General features: G+C 41.7%; 1 protein-coding gene across 9 annotated transcripts in view; it reads right to left on the reverse strand.

The window, feature by feature from the left end:
* HK1 (hexokinase 1) overlaps window positions 1-18,252 on the reverse strand; it is a 156,831-nt gene that overhangs the window by 57,868 nt on the left and 80,711 nt on the right. For 8 of the 9 annotated variants that reach the window (XM_077125061.1, XM_077125064.1, XM_077125057.1 and 5 more), the window contains 2 exons: window positions 17,371-17,533; window positions 954-1,102 (listed from right to left, as the gene is read on the reverse strand). In XM_077125061.1, coding sequence (XP_076981176.1) covers window positions 954-1,102; window positions 17,371-17,533 — 312 coding nt within the window. Of the gene's footprint in view, window positions 1-953; window positions 1,103-6,866; window positions 7,088-17,370; window positions 17,534-18,252 lie in introns of those variants that run through there. The other variant, XM_077125065.1, reaches the window with a different exon arrangement.

Consider the following 18,252-nt stretch of genomic DNA (forward strand, 5'->3'; position numbering starts at 1 on the left):
ATTTCTGAAGAACATGGTCATGACCACACCCTTCCCAAAACAAATATTTGGCAAGGATTGAACACATATCCGGGAGAGAAGGCACAACTCAGGAGACAAGCTACGGTCTGGAGAAGACAGACGGTCTAAAGAGAGGGCAAGAAGTGCTCACCCCATGACCGGCTTCCAGGACTCAAGACTCACTGGAACCCCAAGAGGAGGGGCACTGGCTAAATTTTTATTTTTTTGGTGAGATGGGGACCCACCACCCAGCACAAGCAGACAGGTGGGAGCTGTGTGGACGGGCCCTCCTGTATAACTCACAGCTCCTTGGCCAGTAAAGACCAGCCCTTCCCAGGGAGACCGAGAAGGGGTGGGCTTCAGGAGCTGAGCATGAAAGGAAAGGATGGGGGTTTCCTAAACAAGGCCCTGCCTTCCAGTCTTCTGTGCCAAGGATTTGGACAATGCTATAAAAGCAGGGAGTTACGATCCCCCTAACTAGCCCTGTAGTTGTGAACTCTAATACTGCTGTCCCACATGGCAAGAGCTACACCCTTACGCGGACTGGGCATGGTGAGCTACAGAAGCTGGCGCTAGAGGAAGGGGCAGTTCCACCCCAGGGTTTGGCAAAACCTTTGCTGAGGAACAACCTCAGTATCATTAAGGAACAAATGCATTTATACACCAGAGCTGCCTGTCTCCTTCCTCACACACCTTTGGCCCTGCAAAAAGTCTGAGCAGCCCACTCCCACTCCATTACTTTACCCAGATGGTGGGTGTCTCTTGTAGCATAATCCAGCCTCCACCCGGAGTGTCACGTCCTTCCACCCAAGTGTTGCCCTCAGTCTGAATCTATGCTGAATGCCTTTCAGGGGCTCAGGATATCCTGTGTACTTAGGGGTCTGATTCTTTTGAGGTACCCTCAGGCCTGACACCTGACTGGTCGGGAGTGACCTAAACAGAGCGGGACCCACCTGGCTTCCGCTGCCGTGCATGATGTTTTCTGGGGTGTCGTAAACCTCAGACTCCATGCGAACATTCTGCTTTTGCTCGTGATTCACTTGCACCCGCAGAATTCGAAAGGAAGACCCACCAAGATCCAGGGCAATGAAATCCCCCTTTTCTGTTTAGGGAGACAATAGGTATCACATCAGATTCAAGCATTATGAGAAGGCCACGTGCTGTGTCCACTTCCCTCTAGGGTCCAGGCCTCTCGGCCTCCCCCACCACGCTGTCCTCCTGACTGGAGAGCAGGAGGCAGGCAAACCTCATCTGCCCACCACTATCTGGAAGACTGCACAAGAGAAACCCTGTTCTGAGCCAGGTCTCCTTAGACAGAAATCGCTTCAAGCAATTCCAGAATCTAACGTTCAAGTACAGGGGAATGCACTGAATTAAATACAAATTCTTTAATTCCTTACCCTACTTCAAAAATTGCACTGCTATCTACTAAAATCAATCAGCCAATCAATCACATAGTCAAACCACAGTGAGAGGCTTTTCAGCACGGAGACAGCCCTGATTTTGAAGGCCATCCAATGTCAGCTCTGACACAAGTACCAGTGGTCCAGAGCTCCACTTATTACCCAGAAGAAGTCATTCTTGGACACTTAAGAATAGAAGAGGCCACTGTGGCTACCTCCCTGATGACCAGTGTGTGTGGTAACTGGGTGGGTGGGGGCCTCAGAGGGATGGAGAAGTTGATGGGAGACTGTACACCCAAATCACCAGGCAGCACACCAAGGCAGGAATCTAAACCTTTAAGCCACCAGTAAACATTCGTTACCTGACTTCTCATTAGGTACCCTCACACATGCACCCAAAAATTCAATTAATCTGTTAATTTTACTCAGGATGCCAAGGTGACATTCCCACAGTTTCACCATCCCTTGTGCTAGGTGCTAAACCCTCAACCCTCTGACATCTCATTTTTCTAGGAAAGCGTCTTTATGATTATTTGGGGGGAGGGGTTAACAGCTTTATTGAGCTATAAGTCACACACTATTCAAGTCATACACTTAGTGTGCAATTCAATGGTTTTCAGTATATTCAGAGTTGTGCAACAGTCACTATGATCAATTTTAGGACATTTTCATCGCCTTAAAGAGAGACCCTGTATGTACCTTTTAGCCATCACCTCCCAATCCCGCCATACCCCCCACCCCAGCCCTAAGCAACTACTAATCTACTTTCTGTCTCTACATATTTACCTTTTCTGAACATTTCATACAAATGGAATCATATAATACATAGTCTTTTGTGACTGGCTTCTTTCATTTAGCAAAATGTTTTCATCCATGTCATACCATTTATCAATAGTATTTCATTCCTTTTTATTGCCAAACAATATTTCACTGCATGGATATACCACATTTTGTTTATCCACTCATTAGTTGACAGACATTTGAGCTTTTTCCACTTTTTGGCTAGTATTATAAAAAATGCTCCTATGAATATCTGTCTACAAGTTTTTACATGGACATGTTTTCAGGTCTATCGCATATATACCTAGGAATGAAACTGCTGGAATAAATAACCCTATATTTAACTTTTGGAGGAAAACGTTACACAATTTTCCAAAGCAGCTGCACCATTTTACATTCCCACCAGTAGTGTGTGAGGGTTCCAACTTCCCCACATCTTTACCAAAACTGTTGTTATTTGACCTTTTCACACAGCCATACTAGTGGGTGTGGCATGGTATCTGATTGTAGCTTTGATTTGCATTTCCGTAGTGACTAATGATTTTGAGCATCTTCTCATGTGCTCACCGGCCATTTGTAATATCTTCTTTGGAGAAGTATCTATTCAGATTGTTTGCCCATTCTTTAAATTGGGTTTTTGGCCCCTTTTTTGAGTTGTAAGAGTTCTATATAAATTCCTTATTAGATAAACAATCTGAAAATATTTTCTCTCATTCTGTGGGCTTTTCTACCTTCTTGCTAGTGCCCACTGAAGCACAAATATTTTTCAGTTCAATGAAGTCCAATTTACCTATTTTTATTATGTTGCTTTTGTGCTTTCAGTGTCATATTCTAAAAATCCTTTGCCAAATCCAAAGTCAGGAAGATTTCTTCCTATATTTTCTTCTAAGGGTTTGAAAGTTTTAGCTCTTATATGTAGGTCTTTGATTCATTTTGAGTTTATTTTTTGTATATGGTGTGAGGGAAGGGTTCAACTTCATTCTATTGCTGTGGTTATACAGTTTTCCCAAACCATTTGCTGAAAAGACAATTCTTTCCCCATTTACATAGTCTTGGCACCCTTATCAAAAATCAACTGACTGTAGTCAGAATGCCTGCCTTCCATGCGGGAGACCTGGATTCGATTCCTGGACCATGTACCCCCCAAAAAATTAATAATTAAAAAAAATCAATTGACTAAATATGAGGGGTCTATTTCTGGACCCTCAATTCTCATACTGTTCTCTATATCTATCTTGGTGCTAATACCACACTGTCCTGATTACTGCTGCTCTGTTTTAAGTTTTGAAATTGGGAAGTTAAAGTCCTCCAACTTTGTTCTTCTTTTACAAAATTGTTTTCACTATTCTGGGTCCCTATATATATATATATATATTTTTTTTTTTTTTTTAAATAATGGTTGCTCTAGGTGTGTGTGTGTTTTTTTTTCTTTTTTTATTAATTAAAAAAATTAACAACAAACAAAACAATAAGATATCATTCCATTCTTCATATATAATCAGTAATTCTTAATATCACATAGTTGCATATTCATTTCTTAGAACATTTACATTGATTTAGAAAAGGAAATAAAAAAACAGAAAAAGAAATAAAACGATAATAGAGAAAAAAAAGTTATACATACCATACCTCTTACCCCTCACTTTCATTTACCACTAGCATTTCAAATTAAATTTATTTTAACATTTGTTCCCCCTATTATTTATTTTTATTCCATATGTTCTACTCTTTTGTTTTAACTTATTCTCTTTTATGAAGTGGACTCATGTTTACATTTGATGCCATCAAGCTGTAAGTTCTCATATACTGCCATATTTCTGGAAATTAAATCGTGCCAAACACACAGTAAGATTACCTGCTGAATAAATGAGAAATAAAGGAAAGAAAATAAAGAAGTCTTTCATTGAACTGTTTTTTTTTTTACATTTCAGTGCTGTTCTATTTTATGATTTACTGGAAGATTTTATAGGAAGATTTCCTATGAAGACACAAACTTAGAAAATACTGGATTCAGCCAGAGGGTTGGATTTCCATTCCACTCATTTACTTATTATTTGCTAGAGAAGCTGTGGGTTTACAGAACAATCGTGCATAAAATACAGGATTCCCATACACCCCTTATTATTAAAACCTTACTTTGGTACGTCTGGCATTGAAGTTAACTGTCCTTATTATCTTCTTTCTCAAGTTTCCTTGAGAGGAGAACACAATTTAGGATTCTTTTTGTCTACCCATGGCATCCAGGCCAGCTCAATAAATGCCGGGTGGCTCACTGATCACAGAGATTAATGGCCCATTTTTTCACTCATTCATTCAAGGACCCCCCCCCCCCACGCGGGTTACTGAGCAAGCAAAAAGCAGTAAAACAGCTGTTGTTGTTTTTATTATAAGAGGTATAATTCATATATAAAATTCACCCATTTTAAAGGGTACAATTCAGTGGTTTTTAATATATTCATAGAATTGTGCAACTATGTATACCACTATCCAATTTCTGAATAGTTTCTCACCCCCAAAAGAAACCTAATACCCATTAGCAGTCACTCCCCATTCTCTACCCTACTTCCATAGCCTCTGGCAATCGCCAATCTTCTTTTTGTCTCTATGGATTTGCCTATTCTGGACCTTTTATATAAATGAAATCATATAATATATGGCCTTTTGTGTCTTGCTTCTTTCACTTAGCAAAATGTTTTGAAGGTTCACCTATGTCATAGCACACACCAGTACTGCATTTCTTTTTATTGCCAAATAAACGACTGTTGTATGAATGTATCACATGAGGCCACTGACTTCAATTTGTTTCAGTGGCACAAGGGAGAGACACCAAGGATGAAGGTGGGAAAATACTGGGGGACAGGTTTAACAGATCTGTGGGAAAATCTGACCCTGACTTTGTGGTTTGCTCACATCAGTTTAAGGTTGTTTTTTTTTTCACTCCCAATCAGAATCCTAACCCCCATGCTGCGTAAAAAACTGAACTTGGCATGAGGTGGGTCCTCTTTGAAGGGAAAGTTACTAGAGTCTCAAAAGCACTTCATTTTACCATCAGTTAACGTTCATCAAGTTTTCTTCACCAGAGCACTGATAAAATGCTTTACATACATCTTTTACTTGTAATCCACTCAACCATATGAAGTAGGTACTGTTATGATCCCCGCTTTACAGATGAGCAAATCAAGGCTTGGAGTAACTTGCCCAAACACACAATTAGTAAGTAGCTGAGCGAGAATTTTAATACAAAGCTCCAATTCATAACCATCAAGTAAAATTGTTCCCTGGACAGGCCTTGGGACAAGGGACCCCAAGGATGGCATTAAAGTGACACAGGAGCTCATTAGGGATGTCTACACTTCTTTTCTGGGTTCTTCTCAGCATCCATGACTCCTCTGAATATATCCAACAAGCTTCTGTTTTTATTTTGCTCTGGTCTTTTATGAAAATAATAAATACTCATCTGGTGTAAACAATTCTAAAACCACACGTGCACAAGGATATAACAGGCACAAAACTCTACATGCGCTTTCTTTTAACATTTTTAGTTAATGAATTAATTTAATCTTTTGATGTTTAAATAAACAATTACTTATTTAATTTTTTACACTGGGTTTTCATCCTAACTTTAAAAAAAAATGGCATAGGAATTCTGTTCCCTGCTTTTTCAGTTGCCAGCTGAGTCAAAAGTCTCATTTCAGCTGAATCAAAGGCCTAAAGAAAAAGCAGGTTCGTGCTGCTCCAGTTGGGGTCCCCGTGGCTGGGAGCTCCCTCTTACTGGTACAGGTAAGTGCATCCGGCCTCTTGCCCAGGCAAGCGGTCAGGTTTCAAGCAGAACCCTTGCAGGACACAGGCCTGAAGTTTTTCGAGCAGGATAAGTGAAAAGTGATCTCAAACTTTATGTAGACCCAGGAGAAGCCTGGCCTTAGGGGTGCCTGGGACTGGCCTGCCCTTCTGCAACTCTGCCAGGACCCAGGACCCACGCTGACCTCTTGCCAGTGTGTCCACACCAGCTCTCCACTGCTCCTTGAGAAAACAAGCATATGTTAGCAGGGCCACAGGGAGTTAGGGTCAGAGAAAGGTGGACTTGAGATGCCAGCTGGGAGTTGATGGATTTGAGGGGGGCCATAATAAATAGTCTCTGAAGGCATTAGTTATAAGAGGTCATTGTCAGGTCCAGTGCGCTCTCTCTCTCCTGATCCTTTCCTCAACACTGATTCTGGTTCCATTTGAAGGATGAGTTTTATGTCTGCTAAAAGAAATGCCATTTGACTTATCTTCTGAAAATTACATATGCAGCTCAGGAAATGCTTAACAAATATTAACTCAACCTTCCTGGTTTAAGGATGAGGAAGCTGAATGAGTCACCCTGTAGCAGGGCCAAGGACACCCCTCCCTTCTTTCAGTTACTCTTAAAACTGCAGGTACTGTGATGTTAATTCCTTTTAAGTGCATCTTCTAATCCTCCTTAGTTGGATTATAAGCAACTTGAAAGCAAAGGCAATTTAACACCTCACCTCCCTCCCTCAAATACTGCGCCCAGCACACTTCAGGTTTGCTACTGGCTGAGTAAGAACTACCTGGGTCAAACATGGGCTCTTCAGTCCTGTTTTCTGTCAGGCAAAACACACCAGGGAACGATTTCTGGTGAGGGCAAGCAGACTTCTAGCCTCTCCGCAGATAACTAACCTTCCCATTGTTTTAATCCAAGAGGTTGGGGGCAGGGCTAACCCCCTGCTCAGCCTCCACGGGGACCGATGTAGGCATGGCCAGGCTTGTCCAGAGGCACCCATCTCGGCAATGGCGATTGGTTCAGAATGGGCACATGACCCAAGCTCGGCACCGTGACTGGTTCAGAACGGGCACATGACCCAAGTTAGCCATCATGATTGGTTCAAAATGGGCACATGACCCAAGTTAGTAAATCATCACCCTCTCCACGAGTTTCACTGGTCCTGGGGGCAGGCATGTTCGTTTTGATGAGGTGGTGGCGAGGAGATGCCAGTCCAGGGCTACATCTGTCTCTATTATCATAAGGGGCAAACAGGCCCTGAGAATGAAGCCAACACAGGGAAAGCAAGGCTGACTGGAAGATGAACACACGTGAGATACGGAAGCCAACTCAGATCTAGTCTTCCCGGTCAGTGAACCTAGAATTTTCCTTTTTTTTTTTTTGCTTAGACTAATTTGTTAGATTTCTTTCAGCCACAACCAGCAGGCTCCTAAGTTCAATATTCTTTATAAGTAAGTGATTGTGTCCCCCAAATACCTGATTCTCCTCCATAACAAAGGGGGGGCTATCGTCCATGAGTTAATCTCAGATGAGCTCCCAGTTCAGAGTGGTAGTGTCCAGTCAGCCCGCTTCAGCGCTGTGACTTGTGACCTACATTTTGTGTGGCTGGCCCAGGGGTGGAGTCTTGGGGTCAGCAGAAAGACAGCCTGCCTCCCTTTTCCCTTTTCTTTGCCTCCTCCCCCATAACATCACAGGGATGTCAGTGAATTCGGCAAAACTCCGGATCTTTCTCCAGGGGCCTGATAGGTGGGGCTCCTCTGACTGGCCACATCAGTTAGGAAAGGCCTCTCCTGAGATTTCATGTGAAGTCAGTTATGGAATTACGATGGTGACGACCACAGTGACCACTGTTTATTCTTACTGTGACTTACAATTTCCAAAGCACTTCCCCTGTATTCTGCTGACAGTCTTATAAGGCAGGGAGGGCAGGGAATTTGGTGCCCATTTTAGAGATGAGGAAATGGAGGCAAAGAAAGTTAAGTGACTTCTTTAAGGTCGCCAGCGATTAATCCAATGTTTAGGGGTTTTAATGGCATTTTTCCCCTTAATTTCAAGTTTAGCCTCTGCAGCAGTGGGCTTTCCTCCACCACCATCCTCCCTTCAAATCTGTGGCCTCAACCTTCATTCCTGCTACTGATGCCATCTACTTGTGATTTTTCCCCACATTTCCTATTTCCACCGAAGCCGGGAGCACCTCTCTTCAAGAGAAGGCTCATTAAACAAAACATCTGAAAGGTCCCTGGCAACTCTCACTTTCTAATGACAGCCATTATTACCAGCAAATAATGGAAAACAAACATGGGGACAGATGTCTCTCGAGTCCAGACCTGCACTGGAATACAGGACAAACAAAAATCTGCCATCCTGAAATGCCTGCCTTTCACCTTCTTAATGAATTAATTCTGCACTGAGATACAAAGGCATTCCCTTCTGTCTGCGGTTCAGCTACTTGATGAGAATCCTAAACCTTTATCAAAAATCCAACTCTGCTGTTAAAAGGGAAAGTTTTTTGATTTAGAGCACAAAAGATTTCACAGATGGAAAGAACTTTCAAGATAATCCAGCAATCTTTCCAGATAAGGAACAGAGAAACGCAAGTGACTAGCATAAACGCTACAGGCTGGAAAGTAATACTATGCATATTCAGAGCCCAAAATAACTGTGACCACACTGCAAACCATTCTGCTCTGCATGAAAAGAGACAACCATACCATTCAAGGTTCTAGTAAATTTTCTTTGAACTTCCTTTGGGTAAAGAGCATGTTAGGAACCATGAAGAAATATCCAACTTTATTTACCTTCATGATATTTACAATCTAATTGGTACTTCTAATATCCTTAGTGACAAATGAAAGGATGGGAAAAAGGGGGAAATTTCTTGAATGTGACTCAAATTGAGCTGGGCCTTCTCAGAGAGGCTGGACCACAGAGGGACAGTTTTGAAGAGGGACTTCTATTTAATCAAATCCCCAGTGTTAAAAGGTTTCAATATTTTCCTTCTTTTATTTATTATTCATACCTTTTCTGTTTCAAAAAGGATTCACGGCAGCTAAATGCCACTTTGGGATTAAAAAAAAATTTATATATATATATATATATATATAACTTAAAAGCAACTAAAGAAGACTCATGTCCATAAAAAAATGGCCCAAGGGGAAAAAAATTAAATAGTAAAAAATAGGCTGATACATATCTGAAACAATTAGTAGAAAAAGGTCAACAACTTTGTTTCAAAACTCTGAGTCTTTCTGGCTGTTCCTCAGAAAGTTGAATATAGAATTATCATAAGACCTGAAAATCCCACTTTCAAATATATACCCAAAAGAACTGAAAGCAGACTTGGACAGATGTCCATATACCCATATTCACAGCAGCATTATTCACAATAGCCAAAAGGGGGAAGCAATAGATAAACAAAATGTGGCATACATATATACAATGGAATATTATTCAGCGATAAAAAGAGAATGAAGTTCTGATGCATGGTATATGGATGAATCTTGAAGATACCATTTTGAGTTAAGGAAGCTGGATACAAAAGGACAAATATTGTATGATTTTACTGACATGAAATACCCAGAATATGTAAATTCATAGACAGAAAATATATTACAGATTGAGAGGGGAGGGGATGGAATGATGGGGAGGACTAGGAAGTTACTACTTAATGGGTACAGAGTTTCTATTTGGGATGATGAAAAAGTTTTGGTGGTGGGTGGCGGTGATGGTGGCACAACATTGTGAATGTAATTAGTACCACTGAATTGTATACTTCAAAGTGGTTAAAATGGGAAATTTTGAGTTGTATATATGTTACCACAATAAAAAGTTAAAAATAAAATAAAACTCTGAGTACATTACACCAGGGTCAAGATGAACTAGGAAAGAAAATGTTTGTTTCTCCCTTTGCCTTGGAAGCCTAATCATGTGACTGGCTGGGGTATTTCTCTGCCATGTTGTCCCGATTTATCCTTCAGTGGTTTGGGAGTACTACTAATTCTGTTGCTGACTAATTACTATAAGTGAAGCAGTGATTAAACATTTCAGAAAGGGAACAGGACTTCCTATTAAGGAGGCCTGTATTATGATTACTCCTGGGGACCTCTTGATTCTTGGTTGAAGAAGGTGTGCAGGGGCAGGGGGAAGAGATGGTGGAGGCAATGCACAAAGAGGTAGGGATTAGATTGGGGGGCTGGTGGTATCTGAGGCCTTGGCACCAGTATCCATCTCTTTGTGTGGTTAAAGGGACTTTTCCAAGGGGAGTGTGGACCCCAGGGTACGAAAACTGAGCCCACCTATAAACATCATGAACAGCCATACAGAAAAGGGTTATAACACTGAAGAAGCAGTCAGAGGGAGGAGAATCAGGGTGGGTGGGATAGGGGAAGGGTGCACCCTTTGTGCACAGGATGGTGGGTCCTTGCAGTTTAGGAATTTAATCGCAATACCCCTTTCTCCTTCGTTTCTCAATGCCGCTTTGTACACCAGAGAAGCCCAAAAGATTTGCCCACATCGGCAATGGAGAGCAGAGAGGACCTACCCTCCTGCTGGTTTCAATTTTGCAAACCCTGGGACAGTGTTTCTCCACATTGGTGTATTACCACATATGCCATCATATTGAGGACACCACTGATTGTGAGACATCATCATTTTATGTAACACTAATAAAGAAAAAGTGCCACCAATAATGATTATTGGACAACACATTGCTGATTTCAGGGATATTCAAATGAAAAAGCATGAGTGTCTCAAGATAGAGAAAATGGCAACAGATTAAACAGGTTTGGGGTGAAACAAATTTCTTCCTGCAGGACTTCTCAGGGTCTTTAGTCTATCCATGTCTGTTATGAACCGCTGAGAGAAGGCTGGAGAATGTTATATTTCCCAAATGAAAAGGTGTTCTGGGCCTTGTTTTCAGGAGTAGCCCATGGGCAGAAATGGCTAGAGTACTAATCTTGAATCCATTTGGAGATTCAATCTTGGAAAGATAATCCTAATGATATAACATCCTAATAAGGGTACTACTGGCTGACAGCAGGGTTCCAGAGGAAAGAGACAGCATCTTTACCACAGATGCGTCAACCCTGGGCCAGGGACAGCAGATCAGGTGCCCCGCACAGATCCAGTATAGTTCTGAGCTCTCCCAAACAAAGCCAGATTTGCTGCACTCCTGTGGGCTGCCCACACTCACTTTAGCTCCCCATCCCCCTCCCCTCAGCTAGAAACAGGGCACAGCCACACCTCTCCTACAGAACTCTGAAACTGCTAAACCTGGAAAAGCTCAAATGCTCCTGGACGTGAGATCTACCAGGACTAGAAAAAGGAGGAGTAAACAAAAAAGGTCTCTTCACCTCAGCCAAAGACATCAGAACAAAACTCAGTGCACACTATGGCCATTATAATGGCCACCGTCTCATGGGCAGTTCTTAAGCTCAACTGGCCTGCCCCGATCAAGACTGGCACAGTGAGAGGCTTCAGGGCTCCATTCCCCCACAGAAGCTTTGAACAACCGGCAAGAAATGGCAGAAACAATCTTACTCAACGCTCCAGAAAGCAATGAGAGGAACACAGTAACAGGGTGTGTGCCAAATAAAGACAAAGGCTACTTACAAGCAGTCAGATCTTGTTGCACAACTAGCTGTCCCCTTCCCTAGCCCTCATAGCTCAGCATGGATAAGCCTGCGCTCCCAGTGGGTTCCCAGGCCCCACTGAAGGGAGCAGAGTAACTCCTGTGCACTTGCTAGGGGCATATATGTCTGGCCCAATCTCTTGCTGGTGGCCAAAGGGACTTGCTGTCCCAGAACCTGCCCTGCATGCAGAAGGCGGTTCACAGAGCTCTCCTGCAGAATGCTGGGGGAGAGCAATCAAGTGGCTGCCGGGGGCAAGGGAAGAGGGGACAGTTGCATCCAAGTAAATGGGAGAATCCCTAGGGCCACACAAGACAAGAGACATACACAAAAAGGATCAGGGAAGTCCCTAGGCTTTGTCCTCAAGTTATTCTCTAAAGTCACTGCATGAATAAGCTCTGATAGAGCGCACTGGCACAAGTCAATCTGCAAAAACTGGGGAAGGTGTTTTCTTTTTTACTTTCTTCTTCTTCTTTGTTTTTTTGGTTAGCTTCTGGCATTCAAGGAAAGCTCTGTCATAACACTAGCTGGATACAAGCTTAAGGAACAGACATCTCAGAGTCTAAATTCCAGAGATAACTCCCTAAAATATCAAAATACCCAGGATACAACCAAAAGATTACAAAACACACAAAGAAACAGGGAGCAATGGCCCAGGCAAAGGAGAAGCTCAAAGCATTTAAAATCATCAGTGAGGAGGATCAGGCCTGGACACACCAGATAAAGATTTTTTAAATGGTCTTAAATATGCTCAAAGAGCTAAAGGAAAACACAGACAAAGAATTAAATCAGGAAAACAACAGGTGAACCCGTAGAGAATATCAATAGAGAGATGGAAATTATAAAAAGGAACCAAATAGAGTCGAAGACCACAGTAACAGAAATTTAAAATTCCCTGGGGGGTTCCACAGCATTAGGGGCTGGCAGAAGACAGACTCAGTGAATGTGAAAGGAAGACAATTGAAATCATTTAGTCTAAGGAGCAGAAAGAGGAAAGAATGAAGAAAAGTGAACAGAACCTAAGGAACCTGTGGGGCATCATCAAGCCTATTGATGTACATATTGTGGAAGTCCCAAAAGAAGAAAGAGAGAAAGGAGGAACGAGAATATTCAATGAAATAATGGCTGAAAGCATCCCAAATTTAAACAAAAGACATGAATATATGCTGCATACAAGATGTGCAATAAACTCTTAACGGGACAAACCCAAATAGACTCATACCGGAACATATTATAATAAAACTGTAGAATGCCAAAGATTAAGGAGAATTATGAAAGCTGCAAGAGAGAAGCAACATGTCATATACAAGGAAGCCTCAATAACATTAAGTGCCAATTTCTCATTAGAAACCATGGAGGCAGGAAAGCAGTAGAAGTGACACCAGTTGGATCCCAAACTGGTTAGTTCTCCAAATTGTACATGTCCTAGCTAAACATGGAGGCTAATAGATCTGGCACAGACCTCAGTCGCTCTGAGAAGGTCTTACTGGTGTCCCCTCCTCACTGGACCACGAGTTTCCTGAGGACAAGGACAGCAGGAATTGAAGTGTATTATCTTAGTATCCCAGACTCAACTTCACTTCCATAAATGCTTTATGAGCAAATAAATGAATGAGTGACCAACTCAAGTTTTATTTCTGGCACCCAACTGTTCTACTCCAACTGTTCTGAAAAGCAGAGAACCAAATTCTTAGGGTTAGTCAAGCAATCCCTGATCTGAACTAGAAAATGTGGAAATGGGACAAGAAACATTGGTTTTGCATCCTTGGGATTCAGAGATATTGAGTTCATTTTCCTAATCTGTGATCTTGCTATTCTCTGCCTTCTTCCACCCCCTGGTTCTGGGTACCTACTTTCTTTCATGTTGCATATTGTACAATGTTCAATGTCGGTTGTTATGTAACAAGGCCTCTCACATGTCCCTCACTGAACAGAATAGTCTGGAATTATAGCTTTCTGGCCAGTAAAATGAAATGCTTCAGACCCACCACCAAAACAAGTTGTGCTGGTTTGAAAGGATTATATACCCTAAAAAAAGCCATGTTTTAATCCTGATCCATCTTGTGGAGGCAGCCATTTCTTTTAATCCCAATTCAGTACTGTAGGTTGGAAATTTGATTAGATTATCTCCATGGAGATGTGGCACACCCAACTATGGGTATTAACCTTTGATTAGGAGATGTGACTCCACCCATTTCAGGTGGGCCTCGATTAACTTACTGGAATCCTATAAAGAGGAAATTGGAAAAGACTTGAAAGCCAGAGAGCCAAGAGAGAGCCCAGGCAGCCAGAGACCTTTGGAGATAAAGAAGGAAAATGCCCCAGGGGGAGCTTCATGAAACAAGAAGCCTGGAGAAAAAGCTAGCAGATGTCACCATGTTCACCATGTGCTTTTACAGTTGAGAGAGAAATTCTGAACTTCATCAGCCTTCCTTGAGTGAAAGTAACCTCTTGTTGGTACTTTAATTTGGACATTTTTATAGACTTTCTTCAATTGAGACATTTTCATGGCCTTAGAACTGTAAACTTGCAACTTAATAAATTCCACCTTTTAGTTCTGTTTCTGGTATATATCGCATCTGGTAGCTAGCAAACTAGAACACCACCCCTTTAAAAACTGCATATGGGGTGGGCCACAGGGGCTCAGCAGGCAAGAATGCTTGCCTGCCATGCCAGAGAACCCGGGTTCGATTCCTGGTGCCTGCCCATGTAAAAAAAAATAAAATAAAAAAATTAAAACTGCATATGTTTTTGATAATACATGCATATAGAGCAAAAGTCAAAAAAAAAATGATAAACAGAGAAAATCATTGTTTCTCCTACCCTGGAATCCTCTTTATTCCATCGATGAATATGCCACATATGTACGTATATATATATATACAGAGTGACAGGCCTCTGTTGTTTGATAAAAATTGTGGCATTTTGTGTACCCTATTGTGCTTTCTTCACATGGTGACTTATTTTGAAAAAACCTTCCATACCAGCATGTATTGCTCTACTTAATCTTTAAAAACAATTCCCTGGTATTCCATTGTATAGATGTACCATGATTTATTTAACTGGGCTTGTATCAATCAGCACTTAAGTTTTCCATTCCTTTATTAACACATTAAATGCTACAATAAAAAAATAAAATAAAGAAAGCAGTGGAAGGACTTATTTACAGTGCTGAAGGCAAAGAACTGCCAGCCAAGCATTCTATATCTGGTAAAACAGTCTTTGAAAAATGAAGGGGCGATTAAGACATTCCCAGATAAATAAAAGCGGAGGGACTTTGTCACCACTAGACCAGCCTTATAAGGGATGCCCTACAAGGAAGGGAGAATCCATGATAGGTCAAAGTTGCATGAAGAAATAAAAGATCTCTCATGAGGGTAATAACACGGGTAAATATAAATGCTAGTATCATTGTATTTTTGGCTTGTAACTCCACTTTTTATTTCCTACAGGATCTGAAAGGCAAATGTATAAAAGGTAATGAGAATTCAGTGCTTCTGGACTCATAATGTATAAACATGTAATTGGTGACAAGAACTACATAAAGGTGGGGGGATAGAAGGGTACAGGAACATAGCGTATATCTACAATTACAAGTTTTTATCAAAGCAAACAAGATACTACAACTTTAGGATGTTAAATTTAAGCCCCATAAAACTACAAAGAAAATACTGGAGAATATGCAAGTTCATAGAGACAAAAATTAAGAGGAAAGGTTGGCAGAGGCAGTGAGGATAAGGGGAATGGGAGTTAAAGCAAACTGAGCGTAGGGTTTCTGTTTGGGAAACGGGAAAGTTTGAGTAGTAGAAGGTGGTAAGCATACCACAATATAGTAAATGTAATGACTCCCACAGAATGGCATGCTTAGGAGTGGTTGAGATGGGAAAGTTCATGTTGTATATACATGTTCTCACAATTTTAAAAAGAAAGAGCAACTAAAGAGCACAGTTAAATTCAATATATCATGCTGGATGGGATCTAACAAGAGAGGAGAAAAGACTCAAAGAGACATTAATGGGCTATCTGAAAAAATCAAACATTGACTGTAAACCTTATATCAACATTAAATTTCTTGAATACCATAACGGCACTTAAGGCAGTTACATTAAATGAATATCCTTGTTCTTAGGAACATACATGGCAGTACACAGGAACATGATATATACAACCTACATGCAAGTGTTCAGAAAATGAATTGATAGATGATTGATAAAAGAAAGGAAGGAAGGAAGAAAAGAATATAAAATGTGGCAAAATGTTAAAATTAGTAAATCTGGGTATTTGGGGGCATAGAGGTATGTTGGAGTTCTTTGGATGGGGTTTATATTATTTCTGTACTGTTTGTATTATAACTGCACTGTTAAGTTTGAAAATATTTCCAGATAAAAAGTTTAACAACAACAAAAAAAGCTAAACTGTTAGTAACCAAGACCACAAGGAGAACAACAGGATACAGGCAGAACAGATTTCTAAATAGCAAAGAAACAACCAAGAGAGGTGTGTGCATGACAAGCAAGATAGCTGTATGAGTGAATTTACACTCCACCTGTGGCCATAGCTGACAGAGTAAACAGCACACACCCTTCATCAGCATTTGAATCAGTCATGGTTCTCAAGGCGTTGCAGACAGAGCAGTACTTTCCCACAGTGGCAGTCTGCTCCAACAAGCCATGCACTTACCCAATTTTTATGAATGTTATCTGCAACAGCTACAGTTTTCCTAACATCCATTTTGCTGTACACAAGATGCCCCAATTCCCTGCTTTCTACAGGAACCTCCAGAGCAGGGAAGTGGGGTTATGAGGGCCGTGGTCAAGGGGTGTGTCCTCATAGCCCCAAGATAAACTTTTCTCCCTCATAACCTCCCTCCCTCTATCACATGTACCAGGTGAAGCCAAGACCATAGAACATGATTCAAGAATGGGACAAACTGGGGTGGGCAAGGACCCACCCTTGTAAACTAATAACTGCAGTCAGGCAGGCAGCCCAGGCTGCACTCTCCCAGCCTCTACTCTCCCAGCCTCTACTCTGCCACGTGTAGAGGCTGATGCCACTCCTCTAGGAAGAGAGGCTAATGACCCTTGGGAAACACCCAACTCCCCATTGTGAGCTGAGCCACAGGAATACAAACCCAAGGGGGAAAAAATTTTGTTTTTCCATTTCTCTGCTTCAGGGGCTAACTTGATTCAGCATCCATATAAGTTATTCATATGGATTTTTGAATATCACCTCTCAATTTGAGATCCACCTGGCTACTAGGATTTTATTTATCTGGGGTATTGAAGTGGGTCCATGGTGCCCTGATGGAGAGATTCTCCTAAAGTGAACTCTTCACACTCTGGAGACTCTCCTATTCTTGAGACATCAGGGCAATCCAACAGCATCTGTGAGACCCATAAACACTACATTTTCTGAAATATCACAAGCCACTAAACAAGCAGGCCTATGACGGCAAGTTGGCCATGTCTAACCATGGTACCCCAATGTCTGGTACATAATAGGTGTTCAGTAGACCTCTATTGGATGGATGGATGGACGGATGGATGGATGGGTGGATGGATGAATGATGGGTGGAGGATAGACAGGTGAATGGATGGATGGGTGGAAGGATGGACAGATGGATGGAAGATGGAAAAATTATGCATGGATGGGAAAACTGATGGATGGAAAGAGTGGACAAGTGAATGAATGAATGAATGAAAATTGGTAAAGACAGTTCTGGTTTCACAGAACATTTGGCCCTCAGAGCCCAATGTCTGCTTTAGAGACTCACCTGAACCATCGGGAATAGATCTTACAAATGTTGGCAGCATCTTGAGTGTGGCTGTGGGATTAAAATCTCGAGAGAGGCCATTCTGCATCTCTTTCTTGAAGCGAACCATGATATCCATCAGCGTTTCATCGGAGAGCCGCATGGCATAGAGATACTTGTCAATCTGGTGAGAAGAGTAAGAATGAAGGCAAGTGAGGTTGAGGTTAAGGATGGTCATGTCAGTTCAAGAGTGGCTGGGTAAGGACAAGGCACATGAGGTGCCTGCATGGCTGAGGCAATCAGTTCTTGCTTATGCTAAAGCATCCATGCTAGCACATCAAAAAATGGGAGGTCACAGAGTGGCAGATGACTCCCAGGGATGAGTCCAGCCCGGCACCGTGGGATCATCAATTCCATCCTGACCAAAAGGGGGAGAAGAAGTGTAACTAATAAAGCATCAGTGGCTGAGAGAGTTCAAATAGAGTCGAGAGGCTACTCTGGAGGTCACTCTTATGCAAGCTTCATTTACACATTGCTACCTATCACAACTTGTCAAACCCCAACCATTCCAGCCAATTCTAAAGAATACCTAGGGTGTTATATAAGATTCTACAAAGGTTCTATGCACTAGGGTAACTTTCCAGAAACCTACAACCTCCAGATGGGTCCCTGTACCAGATAGGTCCTGAAACCTAGAGGGCCCTACCTCTCCAGAACCTCAGTTAGTTCCATCTCCCTGCCCCATATTATTGACAGCCCCTTCCAACATGAAAGAGTTAGAATGGACATAGTCCAAATATCCCTAAAGAGTGGCATAGAAAGATCAAAGGTAATGATGGAGCTATACAGAGAAGGTAGGGTTTAACAAACGAATATCACTGCTGAATCATTAAATTGATATTT

Source organism: Tamandua tetradactyla, chromosome 13 (assembly GCF_023851605.1).
Source record: "Tamandua tetradactyla isolate mTamTet1 chromosome 13, mTamTet1.pri, whole genome shotgun sequence".
Lineage (NCBI taxonomy): Eukaryota > Metazoa > Chordata > Mammalia > Pilosa > Myrmecophagidae > Tamandua > Tamandua tetradactyla.